The sequence below is a fragment of the Belonocnema kinseyi genome, chromosome 9, assembly GCF_010883055.1.
Source record: "Belonocnema kinseyi isolate 2016_QV_RU_SX_M_011 chromosome 9, B_treatae_v1, whole genome shotgun sequence".
NCBI lineage: Eukaryota > Metazoa > Arthropoda > Insecta > Hymenoptera > Cynipidae > Belonocnema > Belonocnema kinseyi.
This window is the reverse complement of record NC_046665.1, coordinates 40,651,434-40,669,878: the sequence shown is the minus strand read 5'-3', so window position 1 is coordinate 40,669,878 and position 18,445 is coordinate 40,651,434. Positions and strand designations below refer to the sequence as shown.

The window sequence follows — 18,445 nt, the reverse complement described above, 5'->3', positions numbered from 1 at the left end:
CCCCCCCCCCCCAGTTATTGTCAAATGTCCACGTTTTGAGACCCCCTGAATCCGAAAAACCGGTTTTTACGAATGTGTCTGGCTGTATGTATGTCTCTCTGTGAACACGATAACTTTTGAAAAAATTAATCTATTAGATTGCCCTTTAGTACACTCGTTTAATGTCCTGAACTAAAGGTCAAGTTCGTTAGCCAGCCTTTTTGGATAAAAATGTAAAAAGTGGGCACATTTTGATCATTTTTGAGGCCACTTTTTTTAAAATTCAAAAATTCTCTGTACGGTTATTCATAGTATTCACAAAATTTCAAAAAAACACACGAAAATGAACATTTTATACCAAATAACGCACGATATGAAAAAAGTCAGGAGAAAAAAAAAGTTTCTTTTTGTATGCCCTAAAAGATTATCACAGCAACTTTTTGAATTTTCTCGCAAAATAAAAAATCTAAATTTTGCAGGCATAAAAAATCATGGAAAATCCGAAAGTTACATTTTTTCATGCAACGTTTTCACAGTAAGGCTGCTCAGTAGACCGTATGTGTAAATTTTAAATCATGAAAAAACACTGGAAATGAGCCACCCTAATATTGATTGAATAGTCATTTATATCAGAATCTATTTCATGAAAAACATAACAATATTTTATGGGATTGAAAATGTTTACAATTTTCAAATTAAGAAATTTGAATATTTCTGGGATTTTAGCTTATTTATATTTAAATCTAAAATTTTTGTTAAAAAAAAATTAAAATGCGTAATTTTGCATGAATTTCAATTGTGATTTTTTTTATAGTGGAGCATACATTATCTATTCTCTCGGGATATGTGAGTGCAGTTGAATGCACATCTTTGAGCAATGATACAGATATTATGGTAGCCTATTTCACCTACCACTATCCACAGGTGACAATTAATTAATTAATCACAAATATTAATTTCTTATTAAAGAGTAGGACATAATACTTTAAGAATTTTCTATTATTTATTTTGTAATTAAAACGTTTATAAATGCAAAAATATCTAAGTTTAATTTTATTTTTGAAATTTTTATTATATTTTTAGTTAGTTAACTATTTATGTCCTAATGTTGAAAGTGTAAGATTTGCAAAAGTAACTTCACAAATACAAATATTATATCTAAGGTTTTTGAAACTGAATTACTTACAAATTAGGAAGCTTCCAGATTTGAGATCGTATTATTTTTTTCATTATGATTTTTGCAGATTCTTAGAGCGTCTTCATTCTCAATTTGGCAAGGAATCCTGGTGCAGTTCGTAAATATTCTGAGTACTTTTTGTTGGAATTTCATAGACTTGTTCCTTATCCTTATCAGTATCGCTTGCACTGATCAATTTCGACAACTGAATAGCAGATTGTATTCCATAAGAGGAAAGGTAAGTTTTATCAATAGAAATTTTTTATTTATTTTGTTATTCACACGATAAACACGATGAATTCTATTTCAATTCACTGTTTATATTTGCATGATGATTTAATATTTTTATTATAAAATTATAATGCACAATACGATTGATTTCTTTAAGGGCATGTGGTACTTAGAAAACTATCGATATTCTTAGTTTTAGGTCCCCTCGGCTTTTTTCATAGAATAATAAATATTTTGTCTTAAAAACTTGGGAAATGATAGTGAACATGCTAACTTGCTAATTTGATTAATTTGTGTGGCGCTTAGGAATTAGTATCGTACGACAGAGACCTAGATTATCTGAATTACAGGGAGCTAAAAAATGATCCTAACCTCAAAATAGTGCACATGCATACAATTTTTATTTAGCACAATAACATTTTTTTGTTATTACCCCTCAAAAAAGAGTCCGGGGCGTCCGTTATGATATTTTATAGAATCTCCTGGATGGCTCCTACATGCTATAAAAACAATATATACGGGTAGAAAAGCGAGTGTAAAGGTGAATGGGAAATTGAGTGACTGTAACGACATTATTCAAAGAGTTAGACAAGGATGCGTTATGTCTTCATGGTTATTTATATTATGCATGGACAAGTGTTTAAGAATGGCTCTTTACGGCGAAGAAGGTGTGGATCTCAAAACAGTAAGGGTATACGTGGGCTAGCGTTCGCAAATGATAAGGTTGTTATGGCAGAGTCAATCGAAGACTTGCAAAGAATGTTTAATAAACTGAAAGCAAGCATGAAGAGCATGCGTCTCAAAATTAACGCAAATAAAACAAAACACTATAGTTTTCGAAGGAAAGAGTGAGAAAAAAGTTGCAACATTGTATTTAATGGTGATGTAAGTGAAACGATGGTCGTGGGGGGCTAAAGCGTAGGCTCTGGACACACTCCGTCGGCTTGCGGGTTCGATTCGCGCCTCACATTCGGGAAAGCCTTGGCCGCACGTGCGGTGACCACTAGCAGCGTTGTTGTCTGAGGTTTCCACTGCGTGGCGCTAGCATCCAGACAACATTCTCAAAGTTACCGACGGAACGCTTATTAACTGCTACTAAAAGAAGATGCACTTGAAGCCGCCTTCGGCCCATGTAACTGGCAGGTATTTTATTTTTTAAAGTTTTTAACGCTGCTAGAAAAAGTATTGCAATTACTCCGTGAGTTTCGAATACAACTTTTAAAGTACAATCCGAATTTGAACCATTTAAAAGTTGATCTTCCTGTTTTTTTTTTGTGTTTTAAGAAAGAGCCGAAGGGGGACTCAGTGGGATCTTTGAGGGTTCGTTGTAGAGGTTCCTTTTGGTTCTTTCGGTCCGCCAAGGGAGTTAAATAGACGCATAAACGAAGGCAAGAAGGTTATTGGTTGAGCAGGGCCCCTGATCAGAAGTAAAAATATATCAATGCTAAAATGGCAATACATAATTCTACATTTGTACCGACTGTACTATACGGTAGCGAAACATGAACCTATCAAGAAAAAGATAAGAGTAAAATTAGCACAATGGACATGAGATTCTTGCGCATAATATGCAGGAAGACTCTGATGGACAAAGTTAGTAACGAGATAACTCTCAATGATCCAAACGGATCATTACATCCGGGCCAATCGACCTGAAATCGTGATGCGAGAAAAAAAGTGGAAGAATCTACATCATCGACATTCCTTGTCCACTTAACTGAAATTTGCAGTCAACCTATACAACCAATATCCACAACTATAGCGAGTAAAGGCATGAAGTAAAGACCATTCGGAGCAATGTGAATCATGTATCTATTCATCCCATTGTGATTTCGGCTACAGGCAATGTGCACGCAAGATGCAGTAAACATCTTGAACATTTAGGGATCAGTAGGGTATTGGCAGCAGCTCAGAAGGCGGGTTTATCAAACACCTGTCGCATTGTAAGAAACTTTCTTGACCATCAAGAAGCGAGCGACTAAAAACCAGTGGAGTGACAGATGGTAGCTCTAAGAAAGCATCCAGAGGTGACTGTTGTCACCTCCAACGCTCGTGGCCGCTCGTAATTGTATACCTACAACATCATCGCAGGAGGTTTCAACCATCGTATTAAATTATTTGAATTAACTTATAACATTCTAATCTCATCAGTCACTTGACTTAGTCCGTGGCTATGATGTGTAACCGGGTTTACCCGAGTGAAAGTTTAATAAAAACACTGTGTAATATGGTACAAGTTACTGACAGAAATACCGTGAGAGAGCATCAATTGGGATACCACAATGAAAGAGGAATTGGTGCGTCTTTATTACGAAAGTGCGAAGTTTGAAACGAAAATGGAAAAAGAATACAATTTAAGAACGAAATTTGCTGCAAAGTATCCTAATATAAACAATGTCGCACTAAGAGATCTTATCGCAAGGTAGAGGACATCAGCCCTAATCTATACGTGACAGAAGACCGAGCAATGGAGATTAAAGAACAAGTTGATTTGACGTGGAAAAGCGACGACAATGAACATCAGTTAGAGGAAGCCGCGTCAAACGGTCAAGCAGGAGCAATTGATGTTCTTCCTAAACCTATTGATGGTCCAGCACCACCACACCCTGCAGAGGTGGATGGCCTTACACAACCAGAGGCATATGCAGAGGTTCCGCAACCAAAAAAGCGACGAAAATGGACATACTATATGAACAGAGATGTTAAGCGCCTTTATTTCTTGGCAGAAAATGTGGGCAAAGTGTGAGGAGAGGACATTATAGACTCTTCTTACTTAAATAACCAGAGCTAGCCACAAAAATAATTGAGCAGAATCTGGCAGATCAAAATCCCTCAATATCTGTAAATAGACTGCCTTCGGCAGTTGAAATAGCTGCTATCAAAATGAAAGTGGAACAGCAGCTTCCTACTGATGAACTCGCCTTGGAAGATGTGAACCTTGAAAGGAATGTTGGTCATGCTTTACTACAGTTCAGATATGTAGAACCAACACTAAGGCATTCTCTGCCCAAAATAAACATCACAAATGATCTGTGTGCACAAACTAGACCTGCAAATGCAGTTTTTGTCTCATCAAGGGATCGAGATCCACCATAGAAGATCAGGTTGGATATGGATGTCAACAAAGTAATGTGCGAATTGGGTCGATTAACTCAATATAAAAAATGAAATAGAACCAGAAAGCTGATGAACCATGTTACTAAAATCATTTACCCTCGGCACATCGAGACATTAACACCAGCAATACTGAATGAGATTATGGACTCCCAATGGCGGAGACTTGATGTTCTTTCCTATAGACTGCGTCGATACAAGAAAAGTAGTGCACGAAGGCAACAAAATCGAAACTTTCAGACAGATGAAAGAAAGTTCTTTCGTGAACTGAGAGTAAAGCCAAATAAGCAGCAAAACGCCGAAGTACCTCAATTGTAAGATATGACTAACTACTGGTTAGGTGTTTGGGGGAAAATGAACAGATGCCATTTGAACACTGCGTGGTTCAAACTGGAAGAAGCAAGGGCAAGCAATAGCCCTGAAATGCAACTGACAAACATCACAGCTTTAACACAACTTCTGGTACAAGTACCTGACGAGTGTGCATCTTGCGTTGGCAAGGCGTTTTCAGAAAATCATTGAACACCCAGATCTAATGTCAGGCTTTATCATCCAGGGTACTACGTATATGTTACCAAAAAACCAGACACTCAAAATACATCTGACTTTCAACCGATAGCCTGTCTTTCAACAATTTATAAATGTCTTACAGCTATCATTGCAGATAAGGTATATTCTCATTGCGACGACAATCACATTCTTACAAAAGAACAAAATGGATGTTGTGAAAACTCGCGAGGCTTTAAGGATTTAAGCCACTATAGACGCTGTTGCCATGACTCAAGCTCGTAAGCATAAAGGGAACTTACACATGGCATACATTGACGACAAGCAAGCGTTTCCTTCCGTGCCGCATGACTATTTGCTTGAAGTCAAAATCTGTACAAAATCTGCCCACGCATTATTGACTTTCTAAGTCATGCAATGAGGCTCTTGGGTACAAGGATCAAGTATTTTGATCATGGACAACCAATGATAACTAGATCAATACGCTTTATGACGGGTATATTTCAAGAAGACTCCTTCAGCGCCCTATGGTTCTGTTTAGCGTAAATCCATTGAGAAAAACACTAACCAGCATGTCTCATGGGTTTAGAATTCATTATAATAAAAATGGTCATCAAGTGACTCATCTTTTTTACATGGATGGCCTGAAGCTGTACGCTAGTTCAGCCCAGAAATTGCAGCAAGTGATCGATGTCACAAACATTTTTCCAATGATATCCACCTGGAGTTCAGACTAGATAAATGCAGAACAGTGCATTTAATCAGAGGGGAAATAGGGACCGCAGAAATAGAGAACGAGTTTGAAAATGACATCGAGGCAATGGTTGCAGGCGAATCATATAAATATCTGGGTATTCTTGAATCTAAGGGTTATTCAGCATACGATAGTTAAGACAAGCCTAACGAGTGCCTTCACTACGAAACTCAGATAGATTATGAAGAGTTTTCTCTACTCGGAAACAAAATCAGGGCAATCAACACATATGCCGTCCCTGTCCTCATGTACTCCTTCGGGCTCATAAAATGGTCTAACACCGACCTTGAAAAATTAAACAAAATTGTTCGCGTAGAAATGACGAAGCATCTAATGCACCACAAAAATTCAATGATTGAAAGGGTAGTTCTTCCACGACATATAGGGGGTAGGGGCGTTGTAGATGTCAAAAAACTGTGTGAGTCATAAGTTGTACAGTTGCGAGACTATTTTAACAGCAAACGAAATGTTACGCTTTAAAGTACCATCGCCAAAGCGGATCTTGACTACAAACCCTTGAATTTGTCCTCAGATGGGACCTTGAATATCAGGGCAGAAACCATAGAGGAATTAGAAATATAATGGAGGCAGAAAGCCATCCATGGCGAGCAACCGGAACGTTAGATCAAAATGAAGTGGATAGTGAGGCATCTAATATTTGACTAAGAAAGGTTCAGCACCAGAAATTATCGCAAACACGTGTTACATCAAGACGTGGTTGACCGGTGCCGATTATGTGGAGATACCAACGAATCCATCGAGCACATTATTGATGGCTGTCGCATAATGTCTCAGAGAGAATATACGCACAGACATAATGGTGTAGCGGACATTATACATCAACAACTTGCCCTAAACCTAGAACTCTTAAATGAATGAATGCCTTTCTATAGATACATTCCAATGCCCGTTTTAAAAAGCGAAGATTACATCTTATATTAGTATGTTACTATCCAAACGGATCATTACATCCCGGCCAATTGACCTGACATCGCGATGCGAGAAAAAAAAGGTGGAAGAGTCTACATCATTGACATTGCTTGTCCACTTAACCGAAATTTGCAGTCAACTTATACAACTAAGATCCAGAACTATAGCGAGTTAAGGCATGAAGTAAAGACCATACGGAGGAATGTGAATTATGCATCTATACATCCCATTGTGATTTCGTCTACAAGCAATGTGCCAACGCTAGTGGCCGCTCGTAATTGTATACCTACAACATCATCGCAGGAGGTTTCAAACATCGTATTGGATTGCCTTATAACATCCTAATCTCATCAGTAACTTGACTTAGTCCGTGGCTATGATGTATAACCGGGTTCATCCGAGTAAAAGTTTTGAATAAAAGAAATAATAATAATAATCTCCAAATTCAGTTATAAAAAATTTTCATTTTTGTAGAAAAAAAGCCGGGGTAACTGTACCCGATTGAATACACGACGAAGTATCACATTCCCGCAAGCAGAAAATTGAAATACTGCAATAAATTATTGCATGCAATTATTGTAATTAAAGTGATTAAACCAATAGAAGGGATAACATTAAAAATCATATAAACTAAATTATGGAATAATTTAGTTTTTCCATTAGGACCATTTTTTTGTTTGTTATTAATACGTTGTCTTAATCGACCTCCTGTAAAAATCTTGCTTTCGAATGAAATGTAATTGTCACGTTAGTGAACTCTACATTAAGTATACAAATGCTCTCAATTATATAATACCATCTTTATCAATCTATCAATGTAAAATGACGTAAGAGGATCGTCCGTGAACTACGTTATCAATTTTGAGATATTTTGACTCCCCTTCCGCCCTAAAAGTAATTTGACCATATATTTAAAGTTTTAAGCAATAATGACACACTTTTTCGAAGACAGGTGATTTTTCAACGAAAACGTTCATTTTCAACCAACGAAGATGAATTATCAAAATAGTTGAATTTTCAACATTAACCAAATGGTCAAATTTTAAACAAAAAAGTTTAAAATTCAGCTGAAAGCAGTTGAATGTTCCAGCGAAAAATAGGGATTTACTAGAAGAAAGTTTATTTTTCAACCCGAAAAATTGAATTTTCAACAAAAAATTTCATCTTCCACTAAGTAAAATTGTTTATCTACAACAAAAGATAAATTGATCACCAAAAGATGAGTTTGAAACCAGATGATTTAAATTTTTTTAATCTAATTTTTTAACAAAATAGTTGAATTTTCAACTAAAAACGGTATTCTTTGAACAAATAGTTTTCTCCTCGAACAAAGAGATGAATTTTCGTTAAAAAATATCAATTTTCTAACCTAAGATACGTATTTTCAACAACATACATCAATTTCCTAACGATTTGTTGTTTTTTTCAACGTAAAATTAAATTTGAAAAAAGAAAGACGAAATTTTGACAAAATACTTCAATTTTTAACAAACTTGTTTAATTTTGAAGCCAAAAAGAAGATTGATCTAGAAAACAGATGAATTTTCAAACGGAATATATTTTTTTTTAACACAAATAGTATATTATGCACCTAGGGGGAGATGAGGGTCTTTTTCGACATGTGCATCTTTTCAGCACAAGTCGTAGGTGAGCACGTAGCGCGGCCTGACAACTTGTACTTTAACGTACACAAGCCGAAAAACTGCCTCTCCCCCATGGCACATACGATGTTTTTTATAACGAATGGATGATTTCAGACATTTCTCGAAATACAGTCATAATTTCAGCCCATATTAGATTTTGAATAAAGGAAGCATGATTTACGATCATTTTAAAGATAATTTATAATAATTTACCATAAATTGCACAAAGTTCAATTAGACAATGTGTATAAATGTACGGAAATATATAGAAATTTTCCATCATTAATGGTAATTTTACAGGTAATATGGTAACTTACCATAAATTACCCAAAATTCAATTTTAAACCTTTTTAAAAATTTCCGAAAATTTATGGAAATTTTCGATCATTTACGGTAGTTTTACAGGTAAATATGGTAACTTAACATAAATAATCCAAAATTCAATTTTAAGCATTATTTTTATAAATATCCGAAAATTTATTAGATTTTTTGGTGTTTTATAGTAATATTATAGGTAATTTATGGTAACTTGACATACATTACCCAAAATTAAATTGAAAATTTCTATAAATTTCTGGACTTTTTTGGTAATTCACGATAAATTGATTAATTATAAATGGTAAGTTTCCATAAATTACCGCAAAATAATATTGTCTTCAACAAAAATTTCCTCCAGATTTTTTATGGTGAATGGGCTGATTATCGTAAAATGCGAGCTCGTAGATGCACTGTTAAAAATTTCTGTTGGAAACTTCCACTACATGGATTGGAAGTTTATTTCCGAAACGTAAGGTAACGCTACAATACATAATGTTGTAATTTTCAAATTCTGGCATTGGCATGGTACCTCGCATGTATTGTAATTTTATAATACAAGTCCAGCAGCAGAACACTTGTTTCTGGCAAAAAAAAAGAATAAGTTTTCTGACGGAGCCAAAACTTCTGTAAATATATTGTATACAACGCGCGTAATAATTGAATTCAAGGAATTCATGGAATTTAAGGAATTCATGGAATTCACAGAATGTACGGAATTCATATAACGACCGGAATTCACGGATAACATGGAATTAGCGGAAGTCATGAGATTCATGGAGGAAATTCAAAGAATTCCTGGAATTTACGGCATTCAACGATTTTACGGAATTCACCTAATTCAGGAAATTCGAACAATTCATGGAATTCATGTAATTCAATCAATTCACGGAATTTTTTTGAATAAATCGTGGAATTCATGGAATTCACCAAATTTAAAGGAATTCATTAAATTCATCGAGTTAATAAAATTCAATGAAATCACGAAATATTTGGACTCCATGGAAATCCACGATTTCCTTGAATTCCATCATTTTCGTTAATTTATTTAATTCTTTTAATTCCGTAAATTAGTTGAACTTCAATTCCATAAATTCTGCGGAACCTATGAATTCCATAAATTCCTTGAATCCTATGAATTCCGGGAATTCCACGAATAATATGAATCCCGTGAATTCTGCAAATTCCTTGAAAATCATTAATTCGTTCATGAGTAAATTATGTAAAATATACATGAATTCTGTGATTTCCATTAATTCCACGTATTCTTCCATGAAATTCGGCGAATTCCATGAATTACGTGATTTCCATTAATTCCTTGAATTCTGTTAATTTTGGAAACCCAGTTAATTTCTTAATTTGTGTGAATTCCTTAAATTCTATGAATTTCTTGATTTCTATTAATTCCTTGAATTCTATAAATTTCTGGAATTCCATCAATTCCCTTAATTCCGTGAATCCCTTCAATCCTATGAATCACAATGAATTCTGGAGATTTCGTGAATTTTGTAAATTTCACGAATTCCGTAAATTTCTTCAATTCTGTGAATTTAACGAATTTCGCCAATTCCATACAATTAATGAATTCCTTCATTTCCATGAATTCCGTAAGTTTGATAAATTACATGAATTCCGTGAATTTTATAAACTTCATCAAATCCGTGTGAATTCCGTGAATATCCCGAATACCGCAAATTTCGCTAATTCCTTTAAGTCCATGAATTTCGTGAATTCCACAAATTCTATACTATTCGTGAGTTCCTTACATTTAATGAATTGTGCGATTTCCGTGAATTTGGCGAATTTCATGAAATCTATCAATTCCTTGAATACATTGAATTCTATGAATTTCGCGAATTCCATCAATTTCATTAATTCCTTCATTTCCATGAATTCCGTGAATTCTGTGAATGTCACAAATTCCGTAAATTTCATGAATTCCGTGAATTCTGGGAATACTTTGAATCCAAAGAATTCCGTGAATTCCTTGTGCACAATTTTCGCCTTATAAACGCTTTAATACATTTATTGGAATGCTAGATGGTGACATTACGATTTACAACACTTACAATACATGTATTGCAGTTTCATCATTCCAATACCATGTTTGCAATTTCACCTTACGCTTGTATCGTAGAAGTCTTGTAGAAGTGTCGTAGAATTCCAAATATTTTTAACAGTGTGCATAATTTTCATTTTGTACCTCTGACGTTACTATTCACTCTCTAGTGAGTGAAAAGTAGAGCTTTAGCTTATGTACCAAATAGTTATATTTTATACCAAGTTGTTGAATTTTGAAGCCAAAAAGGTGAATTTTCTACAAAAAAGTTACATTTTTAACCCGAAAATACGAATGTTTCCAAACAAAAAAGCCAATTTACATCTAAATAGTTGAATTTTCCACTGAAATGATGAATCTTCCATCATAAAAAAAATGCATTTTTTAAAAAGTAATTAAATTGAAACCAACTAGTGGATTCTTCAACCAAAAAAGATGAATTCTCCCCAAAACACGTGACAGTTGATATTCCAACAAATATATATTTTGATTTGAAATAAAAAATAGTTGGTTTTACATTCAAAAAGTTACATTTTTAAAGAAAAACAATGGATTTTTAGCTAAGAAGGGTATAGTTCCATACCAAAAAAGACGAATGGTCTTGTGAAAAATGGAATTGTTACATTTTTATCTACAAAAATTCAATCTCAGTTAGACCAAAACACGAATTTTCAACAAAATAGTTCAATTTTCAACCAAAGAGATGAATATTTGACTAAAATTATAAATAACAGAGAAGAAAGAATTCTTTGTGAAGAGAGGCAAATAGGGGAAAGAGTGTGAAGTGTAAAATATGAAAGTGATTTTCAAACTTATAAAGTTATTATTAAACTGTACCGTTACGAAACCTCTCTCAAATTGGGAACGTAGTTTATGGGCGACTCCAATGTAGATTTCACATTCACACATCTATTTGGAAATGACAGGTCTAATTCCCTTGCCGTAAATAACACAGCCACACAAAAAAGTGTGTAGATCTGGTAACAAGACACATGTATTCCTATGGATTTTGTGGTGCTGAATTCAAATTCGGTATAAAAAATCACCCATCACGTCATGGTTGAGCCATAACCTCAAAAATTGACGAAAAATCATGCACTGAGGCAAATAAATTTCAAAATAATGCCAGTGATACAAATTTTCACTTCAAAAACATGTCGACAACTGTGAAGGATCAACCCTTGCCTGATATCAACTTATTTAACATAACTTTACCCAACAGAACCTGACCACACCTAACCTGAATTAACAGAAATTTATTGAACTACACGTAAAGCTCTGGAAGCATATTTTCCCAGTAGCAAATGTGTGCTACATCGAATGGGTCAACTCGAGCCTAACCAAGAAATAAATATAACTTAGCCTAACCTAACCGAACCTAACCTCACGAAACACAATTAAACTGATTGTGTTGTCCCGTTGTGTTTGCGGTACCGTTTGAATCAGCTTGGGCTTAACCTGCAAAGAGGTCAAACCTATCCTAACCTAAAAAAATCTGACCTAACCTAACCTAACTTAACTTCACGTAACACAATTAAACTCATTGTGTTGTCCGTTGTGTTTGCGGTGCCGTTTCATTCAGCTTCGGCTTAGCCTACATAGAGGTTTAACCTATCCTAACCTAACAAAACCTGACCTAATCTAACCTAGCCGAATGAAATTCAACCACACGTGTAGCTATGTAAGCGTACGGTTCTCAGTTTAAATGTGTGCTATATTTAATAGGTAAACTCGATCTTAACCTACAAATGAATCTAACTTAACAGAAACTAACGAAATTTTGCTTAACGCAACACAACTTAACTTAAGTGCTCCCGTTGTAACACAATAAATTCATTTCATTGTACTACAGGTGGTTAAAAGTTTAGACGCACATTACTCATTTGAAGAAACTTAGAACCACAAGTAGAATTGACCCCATTTCAATTAAGCTGATAATGTTTGTATCAATTATAATGTAGAACTGTAACTTAAACATGCAAATGAATAAGAGTTTTATTCAAAAATTTTTTCTCTCTGCTTTTCTTAAACTTAAGGGATATATTTATACTATCTTCCGTGTTTACATTTTATCTTGCTTTTCATCGTAATTAAATTGATTTATAGACCTGCTTCAGTCTATTTTCTGCCTGCTATAACGTGTCCTTTTTTCTTCATTTGTAGGTTAAGATCGAGTTAACCTATTAAATATAGCACACATTTAAGACAGAGAACCGTATACTTACATAGCTACACGTGTGGTTGAATTTCATTCGGCTAGGTTAGGTTAGGTCAGGTTTTGTTAGGTTAGGATAGGTTAAACCTCTATGCAGGTTAAGCCGAAGCTGAATGAAACGGTACCGCAAACACAACGGGACAACACAATGAGTTTAATTGTGTTACGTGAAGTTAAGTTAGGTTAGGTTAGGTTACGTCAGGTTTTTTTAGGTTAGGATAGGTTTGACCTCTTTGCAGGTTAAGCCCAAGCTGATTCAAACGGTACCGCAAATACAACGGAACAACACAATCAGTTTAATTGTGTTTCGTGAGGTTAGGTTAGGTTAGGCTAGGTTATATTTATTTCTAGGTTAGGCTCGATTCGACCCATTCGATGTCGCACACATTTACTACTGGGAAAATATGCTTCCAGAGCTTTACGTGTAGTTCAATAGATTTCTGTTAATTCAGGTTAGGTGTGGTCAGGTTCTGTTGGGTAAAGTTATGTTAAATAAGTTGATATGAAGCAAGGGTTGATCCTTCACAGTTGTCGACATGTTTTTGAAGTGAAAATTTGAATCACTGGCATTATTTTAAAATTTATTTGCCTCAGAGCATTATTTTTCGTCATTTTTTGGGGTCATGGCTCACCCATGACGTGATGGGTCATTTTTGATACCGAATTTGAATTCAGCGCCCCAAAATCCATACGAATACGTGTGTCTTGTTACCAGATCCGCACACTTTTTTTGTGTTTCTGTGTAATCTTTGAAAGGCAGTTAAAAAATACTGAACAAAAGTGAGAAAGAATTTGTGTAAGTACACGGAAAAAATTTATCCGTAAAAACGTCACGAACTTGTAGCTAGGTCTCGGATACAGGATAGAAAAATCAAACATTAAATCCATATTTCTATAAAAAAATGTTTGGATAAATTTAGAACTTTTTTACGAACAGTTCGAATTTCCTACGAACAGTTGCTGCAATTTTTAGACTTGAATATAAAAAGGGAAAAATTTTATTTGTGCGATTTAACTTATATTTATAAATTCGCACAACTCTGAGGATTTGAAACCTCGAACTCGACAGTTGCTAAACATAAACCAGGAGTGCGTAAACACGCGCAGCCATCGAGGCTGAACAATGCAGGTATAATAAAAATTCTAGCCACTCATCCGACGAATTCAAACCACACATACGCGTGCACATACGCACCGAGAGGGTGGGTGAGAGTGTGTGCGGATTACGTAAAGACGAACCTACGTCCTAGTTCCCAGATTTGTCGGGCAACCTCGTGAGTATTCTGTGAAACTTTTCTCAATCACTCACAATATTTTTGTAATTATTTACGGAAAAAAAGTGATGGGCGGTTTTAGACTGGTCATATCGAGTTCATCAATTCTTTCTCAAAATTCGCAGATTATTTACGGAATTACATCAATGTCCAATGAATTTTTCTAATATCCGAGACCTAGCTACTAGTTCGTGACTTTTTTACGTATACATTTTTTCCATGTAAATCAATAATCAATATTTTTAAAAAAATTATCCGCCAACAAATAGATTTATTTTGTTTATAATTCTCTCTTCCTTCTTCAAATTATATTTATTATTAACTTTTTGTGTAAAGTTCCGAAAAGCGCTTAATTCCGATTAATTTGAAACTCCATATACGAGGTGTGTTCAAAAAGTAAGGTGACTTTTCAATTTTCGCAGGCTACGTACATTCAAGTTTTAAATTTTTTGTTTTGTTGTGTTAGTACACTCGTCACGATCATATGTTCACAGTTTTAACTATATAGCTCGTGTTGTTTTTCTGGCAGAGGCGTAAAAGGTTAGAAGGGTTTGTTCTGCTCGGCGATTTTCTTCTTTCGAAAAAAATGGAGCAAAGAGTTTGCATTAAATTTTCTGTGAAAGATGGAATCCAGTGCTCTAAAACTTTTGAAATATTGACAGTTGCATACGGTGAGTCTACTCTGAGTAAGAAAAATGTGTATAAGTGGTACAAGCTGTTCCAAGAAGGCCGAGAGGATGTCGAAGACGAAACTCATCTTGGACGTCCCAGCACGTCAACAACAGATGAAAACGTTCAAGCAGTGGAAGAAATGGTGTTGAAAAATCGCCGAATTACCATCAGAGAAGTGGCTGAAGATATTGGCATATCGGTTGGCTCATGCCATGCTATCTTTTCGGACGTTTTGTGCATGAGACGTGTGTCAGCGAAATTTGTTCCAAAACTGCTTAATTTTTATCAAAAGCTCCATCGCTTGTGAAACATTTTCTGACCAAAAACAGCACCACAGTCATGCCTCAGCCTCCATATTCACCGGATTTGGCCCCCAGCGACTTTTTTCTTTTTCCAAAACTGAAGAGACCCATGAAAGGACATCGATTTTCAACGATTGAGGAGATAAAAACTGCATCGCTGAAAGAACTCAAGGCTATACCACAAAATGATTATCAGAAGTGCTTCGATGATTTGGAAAAAGCGTTGGCACAAGTGTATTATATTTGAGGGGGATTACTTTGAAGGGGACAACATAAATATTGAGGAATAAATGAATATTTTTTGAAAAAACTATAAAGTCACCTTATTTTTTGAACACCCCTCTTACCTATGTATTTTGACGCGCTGATCACGAATATGATAGTAAAAATACCCGGAAATTAGATTTTAATGGTGAAATCCATGAAACCCCCATAAAAATCATGTTTTTTTACGTTTATCTTAATGAATAGTGAAAATGTATAAAAAAGCTTAAGATAAAAGCTGTAGATCCTTTGAAAATACATATTTTATGTTTAATATATTTTTACCCTAAGACTGACAGTTTTCGAGAAAATAAGGGAAATGTCGGTACGAAGTGTAGAGTTTCTTAGGTCACACACGATACCCTTTTCAATGTGTAATGGGGGGCGGGAAGGCACGCCTATGGCTAGACACAGAACTAACTTAAGTAACACACGAGCCCCTTTTTAACTTCTCATGAGAGGGGGGGGAGGCACCCCTGTGACTGGCCACAGAAATAACTCAAGTCATACACGACTCCCTTCCCAGCGTTTCATGGGGGCAGAAAGGCATCCCAATGACTGGTCACAAAAACAACTTAGGTCAAACACAACCCCCTTTCCAACGTGTAAGGTCACACACGATCCTTTTTCCAACGTGTCATGGGGGGCGGGAAGGCACCCCTGTGACTGGCCACAGAAATAACTTAAATAACACACGACCCCCTTTCCAACGTCTCATGGGGGCAGGAAGGCACCCTTCTGACAGGTCACAGAATTAGACTCAAACTTCCAAGAATTTTCTATGTTCAGTATTTTTGCGATTTTCAATATTTAACGTCCATCCAGCCTTCCAGGAATTTTTCATACAATTTACGTCCCACCGCTAAACATTTTGCAGTATATCTGTGATTTTTCATATTTATCGTCTATTTTGTCGAAAACCATCAGTCGTAGGGTAAAAACATAATCATCATAAAGCATGTACTTTCAAAGGATTTACAACTTTTATTTTAAGCTTTTTTATAAATTTTTGCTATTCACTGAGATAAATGTAAAAAAAAACATGATTTTTATGGGTTTTTCATGGTTTTCACCATGAAAATAAAATTTGCGGTTATTTTCACTATCATATTCGTTATCAGCGCGTCAAAATACATAAGTATACGAAGTTTCGAATTAATAGAAGATAAGCGCTTTTTGGAACTTTATCCAACTTTTTTTAATAATTAATTTTCATTCTTGATTCGAGAATCAATTTTCAAACATTTGTTGCAAATATTTTTTTAACAGTCAAATATAAAAGGAAATCATTTCTTGATTAAATTCAGCTTTTTATGATATTTTTCATAATTTTTAACTAAAATCAACGACGTCAGCATTGTTTCATTGTGAAGGCGATGCCAGAATGGTGGTGGGCTGAAGCAAGAATGGATTTCAATCGACTTTCAACAATGACGAGATACGTCGATTCTCACATTTCGGACATCGTTCTCTTGTCCTTTTCCACAAATCTCTACTTCATCTGTATCCAGCTTCTCCATTCCTTCAAGTATTTACACAAAAATTGAATAAGTTATATTTGAAAATTCTAATAACTTACTTATGATACCTATAAAATTGTTCTAAAAATTAAATTCGAAACCAAATTTGAAATTTTTTATTCTAAAGAGGCTCATAATCAATTTTCCAGATTAAAAACAAGTTCGTTTTTTCATAATTCTTTCAATTTAAAGCAAAATCAAATATTAAATAAGTATTAAGATATTGAAAGAGAATTGTGGGTGTCCGCAAAAAAATAGGACCCTTATGCGAATGCTCACAATTAATAACGATTTATTTTTTATTAAGATACTCTTAACGTCGTCAAAGAACAAATTAAAAACACCAGAGCTGAAAAAAGTTACAAAACTTTTCCAAAGTACTCAAATAGTTATAAATATACGGCTGTGCAAAAAGCTCGAAAGTTCCGGCCAAGTCATGTTTGACTTTTTCGGACCGAGCCGAATTAAAGGAATTCACGAAATTCAAGGAAGTCACGAAATTCAAGAGAAATTTACGAAATTCAAAGAATTCGCGGAATTCAAGCAATTAAGAAATTTCACGGAATTTAAGGAATGCACGGAATTCAAGGCATTAAGCAAATTCACGGAATTTAAGGAATGCGCGGAATTCAAGGAATTCAAAAAATTCGCACAAATCAAGAAATGTACGGAACTTAACAAATTTAAGGTCTAAATTCCGTAAATTCTTTGAATTCCGTAATTGTCTTAATTTCCATTAATTTTTTCATTTCAGCAAATTTATTGAATTGCGTAAATTCTTGGAAGTCCTTGAGTTCCTTGAATTCCATGAAATCCTTGAATCATGTGAGATCCGTGAATCCCTTGAATCCCGTGAGTTCTCTGAATTCCTCGAATACAAAGGACTCTGAAAACCACCGAGTATCAAGTTTTATGCAAATCAAATAACTTTTGGAATTTCTAACATTTTCGAGTTCCCGAACTACCCGAAATTTTGCGAGCTTTTGAAATTACTCCCATCCCGGCCCGAAATTGATCGAGCCCGGCTCCCCGAGTAAAAATGCTTCGACTTGAGTTCGACTTGATTATGTCTTGCGTTTGTTTCCAAGACATCGATGCCTGACTGCGTCTCAAAACTGAGTCGAGACATAGGCCTTCGTCTTACTTTTATGACCACATCAGTTAAAACGGCGTTTACTTGTCTCAAGTCGAGCCTTGTCTTGGCTAAGACGACGTTTACTTGTCTCAAGACAACCCTTGTCTTGGCTGAGATGGTCGAACCTTTTTCGGCTCATAAATGAGATTAAAATTGATGGATGAAAAATTTGTAATTATAAAATTAGTTATTTTTAATTTAAAAAATCAGAATGCGTGGATCTAAACAAGTATAAGACTTAAAAATTTTCTTCAAAGATTTAAAAATTGTAAGTTTCTAGAAGGATCTCCTAAGCCGTTAGAAATACGTAAAAACTAATAACACTTTCGATATAATCGTCAAACAAGTATAATA

General features: G+C 35.0%; 1 protein-coding gene across 8 annotated transcripts in view; it reads left to right on the top strand.

Moving 5' to 3' along the window:
- LOC117180184 (gustatory receptor for sugar taste 64f-like) overlaps positions 1 to 18,445 on the top strand; it is a 63,072-nt gene that overhangs the window by 40,198 nt on the left and 4,429 nt on the right. For 7 of the 8 annotated variants that reach the window (XM_033372553.1, XM_033372550.1, XM_033372552.1 and 4 more), the window contains 3 exons: positions 794 to 903; positions 1,224 to 1,394; positions 16,792 to 16,964. In XM_033372553.1, coding sequence (XP_033228444.1) covers positions 794 to 903; positions 1,224 to 1,394; positions 16,792 to 16,964 — 454 coding nt within the window. The remainder of the gene's footprint in view (positions 1 to 793; positions 904 to 1,223; positions 1,395 to 16,791; positions 16,965 to 18,445) is intronic. The other variant, XM_033372551.1, reaches the window with a different exon arrangement.